Genomic DNA, 16458 nt, shown 5'->3' on the forward strand with positions numbered 1-16458 from the left:
AAGGCCATCAGACTGTTAAACAGCCACCACTAACACTGAGTGGCTGCTGCCAACACACTGACACTGACTCAACTCCAGCCACTTTAATAATGGGAATTGATGGGAAATGATGTAAATATATCACTAGCCACTTTAAACAATGCTACCTTATATAAATGTTACTTACCCTACATTATTCATCTCATACGCATACGTATATACTGTACTCTATATCATCGACGGTATCCTTATGTAATACATGTATCACTAGCCACTTTATACTATACTATGCCACTTTGTTTACATACTCATCTCATTTGTACATACTGTACCCGATACCATCTACTGTATCTTGCCTATGCTGCTCTGTACCATCACTCATTCATATATCCTTATGTACATATTTTTTATCCCCTTACACTGTGTACAAGACAGTAGTTTTGGAATTGTTAGTTAGATTACTTGTTATTACTGCATTGTCGGAACTAGAAGCACAAGCATTTCGCTACACTCGCATTAACATCTGCTAACCATGTGTATGTGACAAATAAAATTTGATTTGATTTGATTTGATTTACAATGATACTATGAGGTTAAAGTGCAGACTGCTTTAATTTGAGGGTAATTTCATCCATATCGAGTGAACCGTTTAGAAATTAAAGCAATTTTTGTACATAGTGTCGTCGTCGTCGTCCCCCCCCCCCACCCCCATTTTAGGGGACCAAAAGTATTGTGACAAATTCACTTATATGTGTATTTAAGTAGTAAAAAGTTAACTATTTGGTCCTATATTGATAGCACGCAATGACCACATCAAGCTTGTGACTACATTGGTGTGGCAGGGTAGCCTAGTGGTTAGAGCGTCGGACTAGTAACTGAAAGGTTGCAAGTTCAAATCCCCAAGCTGACAAAAAGTACTGTAATTTCTAAACAGTTCACCTGATATGAATGAAATTAAAGCTGACAGTCTGCGCTTTAACCTCATATTTATTGTATAATTTCAAATCCAAAGTGCTGGAGTACAGAGCCAAAACAACAACAAAAAATTGTGTCACTGTCCCAATACTTTTGAAACTGACTGTATATCATTAAAGGTAGACTCAGCGAAATGATGTTGCCACGAGCAGCACAGCAAATATTGAGATGAGCGAGATGTGAGACGTTGCTCTCACATAGTCCCACACAGTATCTGAGCATGTGCATGGGTTAGCTTCATGCTGTTCACAGCTTGGTATTGTTTTGTATTGTTAGGTATTACTGCACTGTTGGACCTAGGGACATAAGCATTTCGCAATAACATCTGCAAAATATGTGTACCCTACCAATACATTTACAAAAATAACATTTCTCAGAATTTCTTATCAACCACTGAGACCCCAGTGGTCAAAGTCTGCCTAAATAAAACCTGCATAGCCTAGTTACAGTTACACATACTGTACTTTTGAGGTGATGATCTGGATGGAGCCTCATCACTTATGTTTTGTGTAGAACTATAACTTTTGTGCACAGTGCCACCCAGAGGTGAAGTTTTAAAAAAGTGCACCAAACAATCGTACCTCTAAAATCAGTATTGTTGTCCTACTAACTTGAGCATTACAGAGTCATAGTAATCAAGCGTTATTTACATGTGAAAATGTAATTGGGTGCATTACATTTTATTAGTGACCAACTTGCACATCCACAATGTGGCTTTAAATGTGACAATTACCAACTCCCCCGCTAGTGGTCAGTCTACTGTAGATTGGTGGTTTTCAAATGCCATCTTTGTAGACTGGGTAACGCTCGTTTTGCCTCGACCGGTTCCCCTGATGCATGGAGAATTCTTTGTAGAATGGTCGTGAGTAAACTCAATACCCCAGGGCACCAAGCGATTCAAAAACGAACGCCCCCAATTTCATAAGGAAGGACGAAATCACAACCTGAGTGACAACAGAGAGAAATAGGAAGAGAGGCCAACTAGGCAGAACATTTGTCTCTCTCCAGCAGATAGCGTTTGTTCGTTGTTCCGCCGCCAAGCAAGGAGTTTTTGTATGGAGATCAATGAGTTTCGAATTGGGGGAAAATAAAAATTAATGGCTTATTTACTGCGTGAGATATGAGTAGGGCACGTGACATCCCGGCAACTCTTTAAAATAGCACTTAATATCGGAATTGTAAGATGGCTATGCATATTCATGAGATGAGGCTAGTAGCGTCATATGAAACATATGTTTACATTGCCAAAGCAAGTGAAATATATTATAAACAATACAAAATTAAGATAAAAAGTACACTCACAAGTTTCAAAGGAATGGACATTTCAAGTGTCATGTTATGGCTATTGTATAGCGTTCTCTCTCGCTCCCTCTCCATCGAATATTTAAAAAAAATAATTAGAATAATGACACGTATCCACCAGGATAGGCGAGCGCTAGACATCCTGCCGTGCCGCTTTGTGCACAACGACTCCCATGGTAAGGGCGGAGACATGTATCTTGTCAGTATATCCATAATCTTTGGTCATACGGCAACGTGGTGACGCAATCTGTGTACACACGGCGTGAGTAGCAGCTTGTTTCCTGAAAATATAAATCACTCAACTCACCTAATCAAACATTTGCTGTGTATGCGGATTGATTCGGTAGTTAGAGTGAGACGTTTGCTCCTGCGTGAAGTTCGTAGTGGCAGCCACGTGTACATGAAATATAACCTAGCTAACCGTTTTGTTTTGCTCGTACGACGATGCACTCTCGCCATTGCTAGGTGGGCTAGCTAACTAGCTAGTGCCTTATCTCTTCAATTTCCTGCAATTTATTTTGAGCAGCGTTCCAGATTTTGTGTCGTTGGAGTTCAACACTAGGTAGGTCATCAAGCCTTGTCCTCTCATCGGCTAACGTTAGCCGGCTTATTAGATATACTGGGGTGTATTCACTAGTCTGATTCCGTTGCAAAACGTTTCGTTTGTTGTGAAATATTTTGCAACTGAAACCGTTTACTCCAAACGAAAACGAGAGTTTCTATTGGACAAATTCAAGTAGGACCCTCCCCGTTTCGGTATTTTTGTTTCCTAGAGTAAACGGTTTCGTTGCAAAATATTAATATTTATTTAACCAGGTAAGTTGACTGAGAACACGTTCTCATTTACAGCAACGACCTGGGGAATAGTTACAGGGGATGAATGAGCCAAATGTAAACTGGTGATGATATGAGGGACAGCTTGGGAATTTAGCCAGGACAGTAGGGTTAACACCCCTACTCTTACAATAAGTGCATGGGCTCTTTAATGACCTCAGAGAGTCAGGACACCTGTTTAATATCCCATCCGAAAGACAGCACCCTACTCAGGGCAGTGTCCCCAATCACTGCCCCAGGGTATATATATGTTTTTTTTTTAAGACCAGAGGCACTCTGCCTCCTACTGGCCCTCCAACACCACTTCTAGCAGCATCTGGTCTTCCATCCAGGGACTGACCAGGACCAACCCTGCTTAGCTTCAGAAGCAAGCAAGCAGTGGAATGGAGGGTGGTATGCTGCAGGTTCATATAATGTTTTAAAGCCAGAAAGAGCTGGTTACGATTCCAATTTCATCCTCCAGATGGCTAAACTCCAATGTACTGATAGAGGAAAGACCAATTTTCTTTGAAAAAAATGTATAAGGAAGGTATCATGTTTAAGGCTGCAATATGTGACTTTTTGGGCAACCTGACCAAATTCACATAGAAATGTGAGTTCTAGATGTCATTTTATTGAATGCAGTTCTGAGTGGTAGATGTGGTCTATGTGCACTATTTCTGTTTCCCGTTAAGTTTAGTTTTTGCTTCTTACTTTTGGTTTTGTACACCAGCTGAATACAATATTTTTGGTTATTGAAAATATATTTGACAATATTTGGTACAATGATTCTCTACACTTAACATTGCTTGTTTTGTCACAAACTGAAACTGTTACAATTTTAGCAACCAGGAAATGGTAGTGCGATTTCTGCATTTTGCACCTTTTTAATATAATGCAACCATTTGGCATTTTAGAGAGCTTGGTCCTTGTAACGCTTATCAGTCTAATGATCTAATACACTTGTTCAACTTGAATAATAGAATATAAGTTTCAATTTCTGAAGTTCTACATTTTCTGATCCACTCATGCGGGGTGGATTAGTGTTGCCTACTCTATAAAATAAAGTGGTGTATTTAATGTAGTCCTTGGAGGCACACACTCACACCAGATATCCCCAAAGCAAGGCTATACCATTCTAACAGCCATGGTGCATTGTCAGGACACCTAAGGGAGTTAACTCTCTTGGTACTGTCGCAGACCGCGACGACATGAAGTTGTGCGTTTCAGACCCTGCAGGCTGCCCTTCAAATTCGCTACAACGTTATCCTCAATCCCCTGCGTATGCCAACACCTTGCATAGAGTCTAACAGCTAGCCTATATGTCTAAATTCCAGTGGCGATCTGTCATTTTGGGGGGGCTACCTGTTTTACATGTTATTTTGGAATTAATATGTGTCACATTAGTTTGCAGACCATTTTTTTTTAGTTGAGTTAATAGAGCTGCATAAAAACTTGATCTCTCTTTTGCTTTCTTGAGTAAGGCAGCTCCAAAATGCAGGTGTTTCAGCCTAGCGCAGTGCCATCAGAGGCCATCAGACTGTTAAATAGCCTTCACTAACACAGAGAGGCTTGCTGCCTACATACAGACTCAAATCATTGGCCACTTTAATAAATGGATCAGGAGTTACTTTAAATAATGCCACTTAAATAATGTTTACATATCTTACATTACTCATCTCACGTGTATATACTGTATTTTATACCATCTATTGCATCTTGCCTATGCCGCTTGGTCATCGTGCATCCATATATTTATATGTACATATTCTTATTCCATCCCTTTAGATTTGTGTGTATTAGGTAGTTGTTGTGGAATTGTTAGATAATACTGCACTGTCGGTACTAGAAGCACAAGCATTTCGCGATACTTGCATTAACATCTGCTAACCATGTGTATGTGACCGATAACATTTTATTTTATTTGCATTCTGTGGTGGTGGGACAGCTAGCGGGGAATACGGAGCGTAGGGGTTGGTAATGTTCTCTAGTTGTGCGGTGATTGGCTCAGTGTTCTGTCACTCATAGGGACACTACGTCACCGCCAAATGGCAGAGCTCGAAACTTCAAGCCCCTTGGGTGCTGCCATAGAGTTACATTAGAAGTGCCCATCCAAGAAAGCTCAAGGTCATTGGCCACAGATAAAATTACGTCAAATCACGTTATATCTTCCGCAGCTTTGATTGGACTGATCATTCTTTCAAAATATTAGCTAGCAAGCTAGCAGTCGTCATCATCATGAATCAAGTCGACAATCTACTGGCAAATCCTTTTTAATTCTTGTCATATGATGAGAAATAATGAAGAGAAATTATAGATAAAACATATCGGTGCTCATCGGCCATCGGCCATTGGACATAAACATTACACAACAAGTTGGAAATCTCAAATTTAAAAATGAGTGGTTTGGAAGGAATCAGTGGCTAACTGCAAGCATTGCAAAGCAATCACTAGCCTGCTATTCAGTGGACTGGGTGTGTGGTCCCAAGTCTGGGTTTAAGGGTATTTTTCCAAGCTTAAAAGGATAAACATTCTACATTGGTCATGGTGACAATCCAGCATGACTTCTGCCTCTCTAAACATCTGGGAAATCTGATTTTAATGAGTTCAAGATAGAGGTCGACCGATTAAGATTTTTCAACGCCGATACCGATTTATTGGAGGACCCCAAAAAAACGATACCGATTAATTGGCCGATTTTATTTATTTAGGCTTATTATCTTGTGAGTGTAGGCTAATGCACGGCTTGCGTGTCCCTGTCGGGCTCACAGGCTTCCCCCGAACACCTGTGATGGAAGGGGCGCGGGGTCGGTTAAAGCGCTGGGACAGGGATTTTAAGGTCCATTATTCTAACCTATTACAGGCCTAGATTAGACACCAGCCTCTATGTTGAACAAGTAGCCATTAGCAGTATAGCAGAAACAAATTGCATAACGATGCCCCTGTTTTGGGATAACCTTGAAGACATTGCCGACGGATGTGTGAAAGGAGATTTTACACTAGGCAACCAAGTCATGTCAGTTAAGTGAACATTTCTATGGCCTATGATCATTGATCTAATATCAAATCAAAGTTTGTCTCGTGTGCCGAATACAACAGGTGAACAGTGAAATGCTTACTTACAAACTCTAACCAATAGTGCAAAAAAGGTGTTAGGTGAGCCTGTTATATGTGCACAGTGGAGGATTTTAGCTTGTAAATCTTGGAGGGGCAAACTCAACATATTTATGTTTTATGCATGCCAGCAAAGCCACAACACTAAACGATACATTAATTGCACTATAACGGTGACAAACGGTGCCCACAAACTGTTAGGGCCTACATAAAGCTGTCCCAATAGCAGAGCTTTCTTTACAGTACCATGGAGTGAATCCTTACCACTGCTACACCTGGCTATCAGCGGAGCTTTGTCTGGCAGCAAACCAGTTCATTCAACCTCATTTACTGTGTTTTTAAAAAAGATAGCTGATATGGCTGACTTGCTTCCACAAATGTGGAGTCTACTGACAATTGAGATGTATAAACTATAGCACAAGGGAACGATGAGCGGATAAGAGGCAAATCCGTAATTTCGATTAAGACATTTTAATGAGCGAGCTAAGACGGACGTAGTCAATATAATTAACTGGATTGTCGTTTCTCTTTGCTTATTTGAGCTAGTCATGCCATATGATGGACTTGGTCTATCTTCTGTATAACACCCCTGCCTTGTCACAACACAACTGATTGGCTTAAACGCATTAAGAAGGAAAGAAATTCCACAAATTAACTTAACGCCCACCTGTTAATTTCAATGTATTCCAGGTGACTACCTAATGAAGCTGGTTGAGAGAATGCCAAGCGTGTGCAAAGCTGTCATCAAGGCAAGGGGTAGCTACTTTGAAGAAGTTTATATTTTAGATTCTTCAAAGTAACCACCCTTTGCCTTGATGACAGCTTTGCACACACTTGGCATTCTGTCAAACAGCTTCACCTGGAATGATTTTCCAACAGTCTTGAAGAAGTTCCCACATATGCTAAGCACTTGTTGTTTGCCTTTCCTTCACTCTGCGGTCCAACTCATCCTAAACCACATCAATTGGGTTGAGGTCAAGTGATTGTGGAGGCCAGGTCATCTGATGCAGCACTCCATCACTCTCCTTCTTGGTCAAATAACCGGTACACAGCCTGGAGATGTGTTCAGTCATTGTCCTGTTGAAAAACAAATGATAGTCCCACTAAGCCCAAACCAGATGGGATGGCGTATGGCTGCAGAATGCTGTGGTAGCCATGCTGGTTAAGTGTGCCTTGAATTCTAAATAAATCACTGACAGTGTCACCAGCAAAGCACCATCACAACACCTCTATGCTTCACGGTGGGAACCACACATGCAGGGATCATCTGTTTACCTACTCTGCGTCTCACAAAGACAGGCGATTGGAACCAAAAATATCAAATTGATGAAATTAGCCTGTTCATGTAAAAATGACCAAATACACTGTTTACACTAAAACTACCAAAACAAGATATTATGGTGAACCTGAAAAAATAGAATCCGAATGATTTGAAAACCCCAATCAGCAGTTGGATGCGAGTTGTGTGTCTACTCCGGTAAAAGACCAGCGCATTTGGTAACAATGAACCAGCTAATTGCTTTGGCTTTCACTCAACTAATAAAGCCTATGCTTTACTAATGTAGCCTACGCAAAGCTATACCTGGCAAAAGCCAGGTGAATATCCTATAACAGGGATAGGCCTTGTAGACTAAACTCCACTCCATGGTGAAGGAAGTTAACCAAAGGCATACAGGCAAGACCAGGCGTTATGGAATCTAGCAACATCGATTCGCCCAAGGTCAATACTTAAAAAAAAAAAAAGAAGTGAATTATGAAATGCCAACCGTGTACCTATATTTGTCCTCTGTAGTTACGTGCTTTTCTTTGCTAAAATCTGTACTTTTTCAATAAATGTTAATAAAATACACACACGGACTGTTTGCTCGTTGCTGTTGCTCGGTAGTGGTATTTAAAATAACAAGCGGGGCGTTTTCATGATTCAAATTTTTTAAAATATTGGTCTTCAGCAAATCGACGTAGTCGGAGCTAGATTCCACAAAGCCTGGTGTCGGCTCCAGCCTTTGGTGAAGTTCACCAGAAACTTCCTTCACCATGAAGTGGAGTTTAGTCCGCTAGGATAGGCCTACCTCGTTGACACGAGCAACTATGTCTCCCGCACTGTTCTTATCTGACAGTCGTAGTCAGTTACATGCATAAAAGTTCAATAGGCTATGAGCTGGACGCATCATTTCAGACACGAGAATATATTTTCGGAATTAAACCATAACCAACATTACTGAATGGTTATTCTTAACGTTTTAATCGGTTTTCTGACCGACGCTTGCTTAATTTGGATCCGTTTGGGCTCCCTCGGACTGATGCTCTAGTATCTTAGGCACAGGTCCCCGGTTTAAATGTTTATCGGTGAACGTTACATCCCTAATGTGCATCTTTCCCTTTCAAGAAGATTTGATTTGCATCTAGTCCATATGTCACATAAACACATTTTCCATTCAAAATGTAAATTGCTGCTGATGGGGCTCATTAGCTGGGCCTCTGAGCTGTGTGTGTGTGTGCAGATTATGTATGTGTCTATGGTATATGGATGCACCTGAGCTGAATCATAACACACACACAAACACACATATTTGATCTAAAATCATCACCCATTAATTAATTGTTATAACTAGTAATGATCAATTTTTATCTTTAAAAATGTGCTATGACAGCCAATGAATAGGCACAACTTTTGATTTCACCTCAGTCTCATAATCAAATGGTTTAAACCGTTTGGAAGTTTTGATGGACTCCAAGTGAGCTCCTCTTCTTCTCCCACTTCGACCACGCCGCGCTGTTGGCAAAAATGATGTCCTTGTTATGACTAGCGAGCCAAGAACAACACTACTATAGTCAAGTGATGAGGCTATCCACCTTACCCAGTGTTGTTGTTGTAGACAGGTGTGTTCATCAGTCCGTGAGCAAGCAAGGACACTGAACCTGGAAGAAGCCATGGCTAACTACTGGAGGACGGCTTGGCGCAGACACCTTCTGGCTGTGTCCATGGCCCTGTTCTGCCTGCTCCACAACACCATGGACGTCCATGCCCGGCCAGCTAACATGTCATCCCTGAAGGACAAGAACAGCCCCACCAGTAAGGAGGAGAATGAGATCCTTCCCCCAGACCATCTGAACGGGATGAAGCTGGAGATGGATGGTCACATCAATAAAGGCTTCCACCAGGAGGTGTTCCTGGGTAAGGAGATGGAGGAGTTTGAAGAGGACTCTGAGCCCAGGAGAAACAGGAACAAGCTCATTGACATCTTCAGAAAGTAAGTGGGGATGACTGGCTTTCAATGTCTTGACTCATGAGTCATATACATACTCTCTGTGTTGTGTACATCCACCAGATGTTTCCAGTTTTAGCTGTGCAGAGTGCCTGCGTTGTATTTCTATCATTTTGTGTGGGACAAATTGTGAAATGGTGTGTAGGTGCGAGGTTGTAATTACGATAAATCCACATTTCTTAGTTGGGAGTTTGGATCATGTCTAAGTAGCCTATACCCATCCCGTTAACGTGTACACCGTTCATGGTCCGGTTCCTATTTTAAAGGGTAGGGTGGGCACGAACAAATGAGGCTAGATTATCTCTTATGATAAACAAAGCAGTGTTCCTGAGAATGGAGACGAGAGTGCACCGACTAGGTCAACCGCAGCAGTCTTAAGTAAATATCTGGCCTTATCCACCCCACACTGGGTAAGCTAGGTGTCAAGTAGTAAAAGCTAGGAGTCTGATTTTGTAAATACTGTTGAAGCGAAACAGTCCAGGTATTTTAGTCCGACTTGTCACCCTCGCCAAATTTCAAGGTGCCTTGACAAATCCTCACCACCGTTCCATTATCTTGACCCTATATGGCGGAGTGACTGTGTTGGAAAAGCATGAAAGCTGAAACATTTTCAAAGCATATTTTGAGCTAAGGTTGCATCTTACTTAGTTAGAAAAATAATCTGGGTTTGTGGCTGAAGCAGATATATATGAGAGTGGGTTTGAATAAACTACTTGAACTCGATATTCCATTTGAGTGTTTGTTTGAAAAAATGCTGACTGTCTTCAGGGTGGACTTTAATAAAGATAAGAGCGTCAGTGCCAAAGAGATGCAGCGCTGGATCGTGGAGAAGACAGAGGAACACTTCCAGGAGGCTGTGAGGGAGAACAAGATGAGCTTCCATGCTGTGGACCCAGATGGAGATGGTAAGTGAGACGACAGTCGTATCTGGATGAAAACAGACTGAAACAAGCAGGGACTACCTGGACTTGTTCAGCAATAACCAATATTTTTCATTTTCTGTAGCTGTGGACTAATGAATACAACCCTGATACATTGCCATAATGGTGACCTATTCGTTGAGAGCAATGCGTTTGTTACCGACACTGATGTCCTACAGTTGGGCCTCCGACCTGAAATGTGTGGGCCACAATACATCTCAGACCTGAAATGTGTGGGCCACAATACATCTCAGACCTGAAATGTGTGGGCCACAATACATCTCAGACCTGAAATGTGTGGGCCACAATACATTTCAGACCTGATGACAATACAGCACTGTTTACCAAAACTGCCTCAAAATCCTTCCTAAATGGTCTAGCCCCAATCCCTAAACCGTTATATTCTCGTCATAGGCCATGTGACATGGGATGAATACCGGGTGAAGTTTCTGGCCAGCAAAGGATTCAACAAGAAGGAAATGGCTGACAAGATAAAGAACAGTGAAGAACTGAAGGTAGACGAGGAGAGTAAGTTTATCCACAACAATACGACCTGCACAACACTATTCTGGTTGTAGTCCGTGCATTTCTACTGCTTAATCAGGAATTCTGGCTTTTCTGACTATCCTCTTTTCATACGATCATTGAAACTGACCTACCCCCAAACCAATATAATTTCCCCCCCTAAGTTTTCCTGATCACATCCCGATAGTAGCCTATTGCCCCTAGCTTTGCCAGTGATGCTTGTACTTACTGTCTCTTCGCAGCCCAGGAGGTGCTGGAGAGTCTGAAGGACCGCTGGTTCCAGGCTGATAACCCCCCAGCCGACCAGCTGCTGAACGAGGAAGAGTTCCTCTCCTTCCTGCACCCGGAGCACAGCAAAGGAATGCTCAAATACATGGTCAAGGAGATTGTTCGCGACCTAGGTATGGTCTTCTCTACTCGCTCACATTTAGTTTGGATTTGAATTCAGTTTGTTTCTATGTATCATGCTATACGTTTTAGTATAAGTGATGGTTAAGAGTATGAAAACGAGAATGAATTAAAGGTGGAAGACAAACATGCCAAATGAATACATAAGTTGTGGATGACCATGATGATCATGAAAAGTGTTACTATAAAGCTATCGGAGTGTGATGTGTATTTTGTGTTGTTTTTACAGACCAGGACAGTGACAAGAAGCTGACTCTGTCGGAGTTCATCTCCCTGCCCATGGGCACTGTGGAGAACCAGCAGGCTCAGGACATCGATGATGACTGGGTACGAGAGAGGAAAAAGGAGTTTGAGGAGGTCATCGATGGCAACCATGATGGCATCGTAACCATGGAGGAACTACAGGTGGGTGCTGTGTGTGCTGGTTATACTGCAGGACCTGATGGCATGGTCTTTTCTAATAAAAAAGGGGTTTGGGTGGGCGTGGCTAAATTTGCCAGAACCCGCCCTATCTTGCCTCTGAATATTTTTTTTTTTATTCAAACTTTTTTTTTAAAGAACATTTCCTGCAGTTCTACACATTTTCCATGGAGCTGAGAGAAACTTTAGCAACTTTTGCAGTTTTAAAAGCAAATGTCCTATAAACAACACATTTCCTCCCATTCTATGCATTTTGCCATGGCTAATGCTGTTTTTTTAAATAACAAATAAATACTACTAAATTCATAGTTTTTGGAATTCTCAGTTCTCCCTCACTGTGTAGTTCATATTTTGGTGCTTGTTAGTTCTCAAAGATATTATTTAAAAACATATATATGTATATAGCTCCATTATCCATACTTTGTATATGATTTTAGTAGTTTAAGTTTACACAGTGTTTTTCCATCAAACATTTTTTTACAGTTTCCTTCTTCCCCTGTCTTTCCCCCGTGCTCTCTCTGCTCCAGGAGTACATGGACCCGATGAACGAGTACAATGCGCTGAACGAGGCTAAGCAGATGATTGCTGTGGCCGACGAGAACCAGAACCACAACTTGGAACTGGAGGAGATTCTCAAGTACAGCGAATACTTCACTGGCAGCAAGCTCATGGACTATGCCCGGAATGTTCACGAGGAGTTCTGAGCTCTAAAGACGAACTGTCCTACAAAATCCTTCCCTTTCCCTTCTAATGGGGGCATCCTGGTAAGTCTGCTCTAACGACAGGTCTGTCTTGAAAAAAAAGCTTCATGTTGGGATGTTTTAGTGTGCAATTGTGTTTAAATCCTAGTCCCAGCCGACTGACCCGCCCTGGCCTCCTCTACTGACTCTTAAAGTAAGGCCTAAAACATCCTTCATATCTGGACTGTCTGCCTCTTCTAAACATCCCATCAGAATTAACCATAGCCGAGGTCTGCCTTCTGTCTACAGTGGTACTCAAGTTGAATTGTCTTACCTCTATGTATTGGTCTTTTTCAGTGCATTCTAGACACTATGTCACCTTCATGGTTAATTTGTGTGGATGCTATATTGTGAAATGTATGTATATGGGGGATTCAAACAAGATTCCTTTTTTTTCTTTCTCCCCTCTATCAAAGTAGTGTAAGTTAAGGATTACACAATCAAACCTATTATTTGTAGCAGGGCCTCTAATTTGACTCCAAACATGTTGATTTTAAACTCGCACAACAATGGTAAATCCAAAATAAAGAAAGTAATTACATCACATATTTTCATTGCCATTTCAAAATTAGCTATAGCCTACCTGCGTACCACAATGTTGCTTGGAAGTAACTGGTGTTTATGAAGTTAGCAATCATGTCCATGATTGAGCTGAACCACAGTAACCACTGTATTCTCCACACTCACTGACTCCATAATGTGCTTGCTGCCCTTGTGAACAGTTATTTGACATTTTTCTATTTGTTAATGGGGGTACTAAGGGTTACACTTGTACATTTTTAATAGGTGTTTATGATTCTCTGATCTGTCCTGTTCTTTACAATTAGTGCTTATGTGTGATAATTATGTTTTAACTCCCTGCTGCAATAGGTCATATATTTTTATTTCCAATACATTTGTTTACGTTTGTATCTATAATTCCAAATGGGATTGTGCATTTTAAGCATCTCCAAAATGCTAGTTGATTGTCAACATCTGTTTAATGTTTGAAACTGGTGTAAGAAATTAACTTATTTATTTATTTGTTGTTGGTGTGCGTTTTTTGTTTTCTCTTAAAAGACATTTTTATAAATCCAGTAAAAATAATATTCAGTATTTTCCCAGTGTTTGTATTTTGTTGTTCAATACTTCTGTTTTATTCAGGTTATAATGACATATTTTCCATACATTTCTGATGAATATGACTTAATTGTCATTAAGAAATCCCGTATTAGCCCTTGTCATGCTTTGCCAAAGCTCTATAATATATGTATAATATGCATTCATCAGTTGTTTTCCTGCTTCAAGGACAATATCCTGTGGAAATATCAGTAATTTGGATCCCTCTTGAGCTCCTGTCATCTCATTGAATTTATAAAAGAAAAAGCTCATGCTATCAGAATGTGACAACGCTTTATACATTGTATTCCCAATTTGCTTGCAAACCAATAAATATTTCTCATCAATCTCTGACCATACTTTGTACCCTAATGTGTTATGCGTCCATAAATGTTTAATCATTGTAGCACACTAACTTGATGGCCAATAGGTTTCCACTAGGCTTTTTAAATAGTACAACTTTTTAGAGCTTGCCATGAGTGGAGCTTCCCTCATTCTGTTTTTATTTGTAGTAGTTGCTATGAGACCATTGTTATTTTCTGACTCAAAATTCTGTGAACCACACTGGCTTTCTACAGCCACCCACAGAAATTGTCAAAACAATAACATTAGGCCTTGAATGATCAATTATCTTATTTATGACCAAATATTATAAACATGTCTGTAAATTTGTCAGACTATTTCAAAAGCTATTTTGGCGAGAACCTTCGAGACCAGCTATTGTGAGTAAAAAAATCTGACATTTAACCTAGACGTTGAAGGAACGTTTCGCCCTAAAATGTTAGCAGCTTCTATCTGTTCCATTTAATGTATGACTTTCCTCTCCCTACCCAAACACAACATTATCATTAGCAGAAGGCTCATGGTTTATGTTAAGAAGAAATAAGATAGTCAATCCCCACTGACCATTTTGACAGGAAGGCCACGTCCGCAGCAGATGAGATGCTGGCCCCCTCCTCCCGTCTACTGCAGAAGAGACGGGAGGCCATGGAGGTCAACAATGCTATGACGCTGCAAAGAGAGGTACAAATATATTTTTTGAATTGTCTCATTGTACCCCAAACCGACAATTCCTGGCAATAAAATGATATGACGAATTAGTACAATCCTCTTAGTCAAGTCTCCACACAATTCTCCTGTATGATATGGTCTCACTTTACATTCGGTTTGGGTTTCAGGATTTTGAGTCAACTCTCAGAGCCCTGAGAATCCGCAAGGATGAGCTCATAGAGAAGGAGGGCCAGATGAAGGAATATCTGCAGAAATTTGACAACTTTCTGAAGGTACGGTCATAGCTTCTGAACATCACTTCTTAGACTAAACTATTGACCCCATCCTGTAGTCTGCCCGTCAGTCAGACTTTGAGATGAATTGGTCATGCTCTACCGTGATCTCATTTCAGGAGAACGAGGTGAAACGATGTCGAGCTGTTAGGAAGGCCGGCCGAGAGAGGGAACTGACCAATCAGAAGCAGGTGGACCTGCTCACTCTCCAGGAGGAGACGAAAGCTCTCGTCAAAGAGAGGGACCGTCTGGAGAAACGAGTGCAGAAGAATGCTATATACCCCCATTACCTTGATAAAGTGGTACAGGCCAGTGAACAGGTAGGTAATAGTTAGGATTAGAACTCTTGAGGTAGTGTGTGATTTGACTGGCCTTCAGACAAACCAATCCCTAGCCACTTGTATCTGACCAGATTGGATAGCTCTAAGCAATATATTGGTGGCTCCATCTTGCCCTGTGATAAGCCAGGTGGAATATTGTAGCCTGTCCCATCCTCTTAGGTCTACACAAGAGCCTAAACCGTAGGGGTTAGGTGTTGATTTGGAATTCCTTTTGTGCATCTCAGTTTCAGGAGGCCAGACAGGTGATGTCTCGCTACGACACGTTGATGCTGACCAGGGAGGACCTGGTACGGACCACCCAGCAGAACCAGGACAGCACGGAGAATGCCCGGGCCCAGCTGGCCCGCTTCACAGAGCAGAGCAATGACACCCTGCTGCACTACAACAACACTCTGGCCCAGCTACAGAGCCAGCTGGACAAGGCCCGTGCTGAGGGCATGATCTGGGTGAGACATGAGATGATCGCGCTCCCGATGGGTATTTTACAGCGGTTGATCTCTGAGGGACAGTATCCCAGACACGGCTTAATAAAGCTAGTCCTGAACCTCCCCCTTTTCAGTTTGTGTCCGGGACACCAGCCCTGAGTGTCCTCAAAGGGAACCAAGTGTCTGATCAAAGGATGACCATTTCTCTCTTGATATACAGGAATCGAGATGGGCCCACATTCAGAACACAGCTGCCAAGAAGACACTGCTGTTGGGAACAATCAAGATGGCCACTCTTAATCTGTACCAGTGTGTGTGCAAGAGGGCGAAAGACACTGGGGAATCGCCTATTGCTCCAGAGGACACTATTAAGCAGCTGGAGAAGGTACTTTAGGGTACTGTTAACTCACAACTCATTATTACTCATGAACTCACAGCACATCATAGGGGGGTAGAAATGATTAGCATCCTGATATGTGACCATTGTGCTCTGATGCATAATTTGCTGGTCTCTGATCACAGGGATTTCCTTCATCTGAATATATAGCGGATATCATATCATATATTGACTAGACATTTGCATAAATTGTGAATCCTCTATTACTCATTCATCAACTCTCAGGTATTCAGAGGGCATTTCCACTAGACCAGCGTGTTCCAAATCATAACTAATATGACTTATTTTGACAGATCCAGACCTTCCTAGCCGATCTGATCTGCATTTGGGAGGAGGTGAACAAGCCGGATCAGCCAGGGCCAACCGGACACAGATAGATGATCCGCGTCCATCAATAGAGCTGTTTTGTATGAAAGTTTAGATTCTATACTATATTGTAATTGCCCTTTGCT

General features: G+C 41.5%; 2 protein-coding genes across 4 annotated transcripts; both read left to right on the forward strand.

Annotated features, from left to right (window-relative positions):
• Positions 1 to 1883: 1883 nt before the first annotated feature.
• LOC139368493 (45 kDa calcium-binding protein-like) lies at positions 1884 to 13907 on the forward strand. Of its 3 annotated transcripts, none has more exons than XM_071107453.1 (7): positions 1884 to 2818; positions 9060 to 9434; positions 10218 to 10354; positions 10784 to 10897; positions 11137 to 11295; positions 11532 to 11707; positions 12250 to 13907. In XM_071107453.1, the coding sequence occupies exons 2-7, from the start codon at positions 9115 to 9117 to the stop codon at positions 12424 to 12426; spliced, it is 1083 nt and encodes a 360-aa protein (XP_070963554.1). In that variant the 5' UTR covers positions 1884 to 2818; positions 9060 to 9114; the 3' UTR covers positions 12427 to 13907. The 3 variants fall into 3 exon arrangements, with proteins under 3 accessions (XP_070963554.1, XP_070963555.1, XP_070963557.1); XM_071107454.1 differs by having other exon boundaries at positions 2406 to 2518; XM_071107456.1 differs by having other exon boundaries at positions 2502 to 2518; positions 9064 to 9434.
• A 647-nt stretch (positions 13908 to 14554) lies between these two features.
• On the forward strand, positions 14555 to 16383 carry LOC139367312 (coiled-coil domain-containing protein 42-like). The gene is made up of 5 exons (XM_071105530.1): positions 14555 to 14843; positions 14963 to 15163; positions 15409 to 15630; positions 15830 to 15994; positions 16300 to 16383. Exons 1-5 carry the CDS (start codon positions 14706 to 14708, stop codon positions 16381 to 16383), a joined length of 810 nt encoding a protein of 269 aa, XP_070961631.1. The 5' UTR covers positions 14555 to 14705.
• The last annotated feature ends 75 nt before the right edge of the window (positions 16384 to 16458 follow it).

Source organism: Oncorhynchus clarkii, chromosome 16 (genome assembly GCF_045791955.1).
Source record: "Oncorhynchus clarkii lewisi isolate Uvic-CL-2024 chromosome 16, UVic_Ocla_1.0, whole genome shotgun sequence".
Classification (NCBI taxonomy): domain Eukaryota; kingdom Metazoa; phylum Chordata; class Actinopteri; order Salmoniformes; family Salmonidae; genus Oncorhynchus; species Oncorhynchus clarkii.

Excerpts from the sequence above, each read along its gene's own strand:
- LOC139367312 (XM_071105530.1), top strand. The coding sequence starts at position 14,706 with ATGGTCTCACTTTACATTCGGTTTGGGTTTCAGGATTTTGAGTCAACT. Across the intron at positions 14,844-14,962 it reads AATTTGACAACTTTCTGAAG|GAGAACGAGGTGAAACGATG; the intron begins GTACGGTCATAG and ends ATCTCATTTCAG. Across the intron at positions 15,631-15,829 it reads GTGCTGAGGGCATGATCTGG|GAATCGAGATGGGCCCACAT; the intron begins GTGAGACATGAG and ends CTTGATATACAG.
- LOC139368493 (XM_071107453.1), top strand. The coding sequence starts at position 9,115 with ATGGCTAACTACTGGAGGACGGCTTGGCGCAGACACCTTCTGGCTGTG. Across the intron at positions 10,898-11,136 it reads ACTGAAGGTAGACGAGGAGA|CCCAGGAGGTGCTGGAGAGT; the intron begins GTAAGTTTATCC and ends GTCTCTTCGCAG. Across the intron at positions 11,708-12,249 it reads TAACCATGGAGGAACTACAG|GAGTACATGGACCCGATGAA; the intron begins GTGGGTGCTGTG and ends TCTCTGCTCCAG.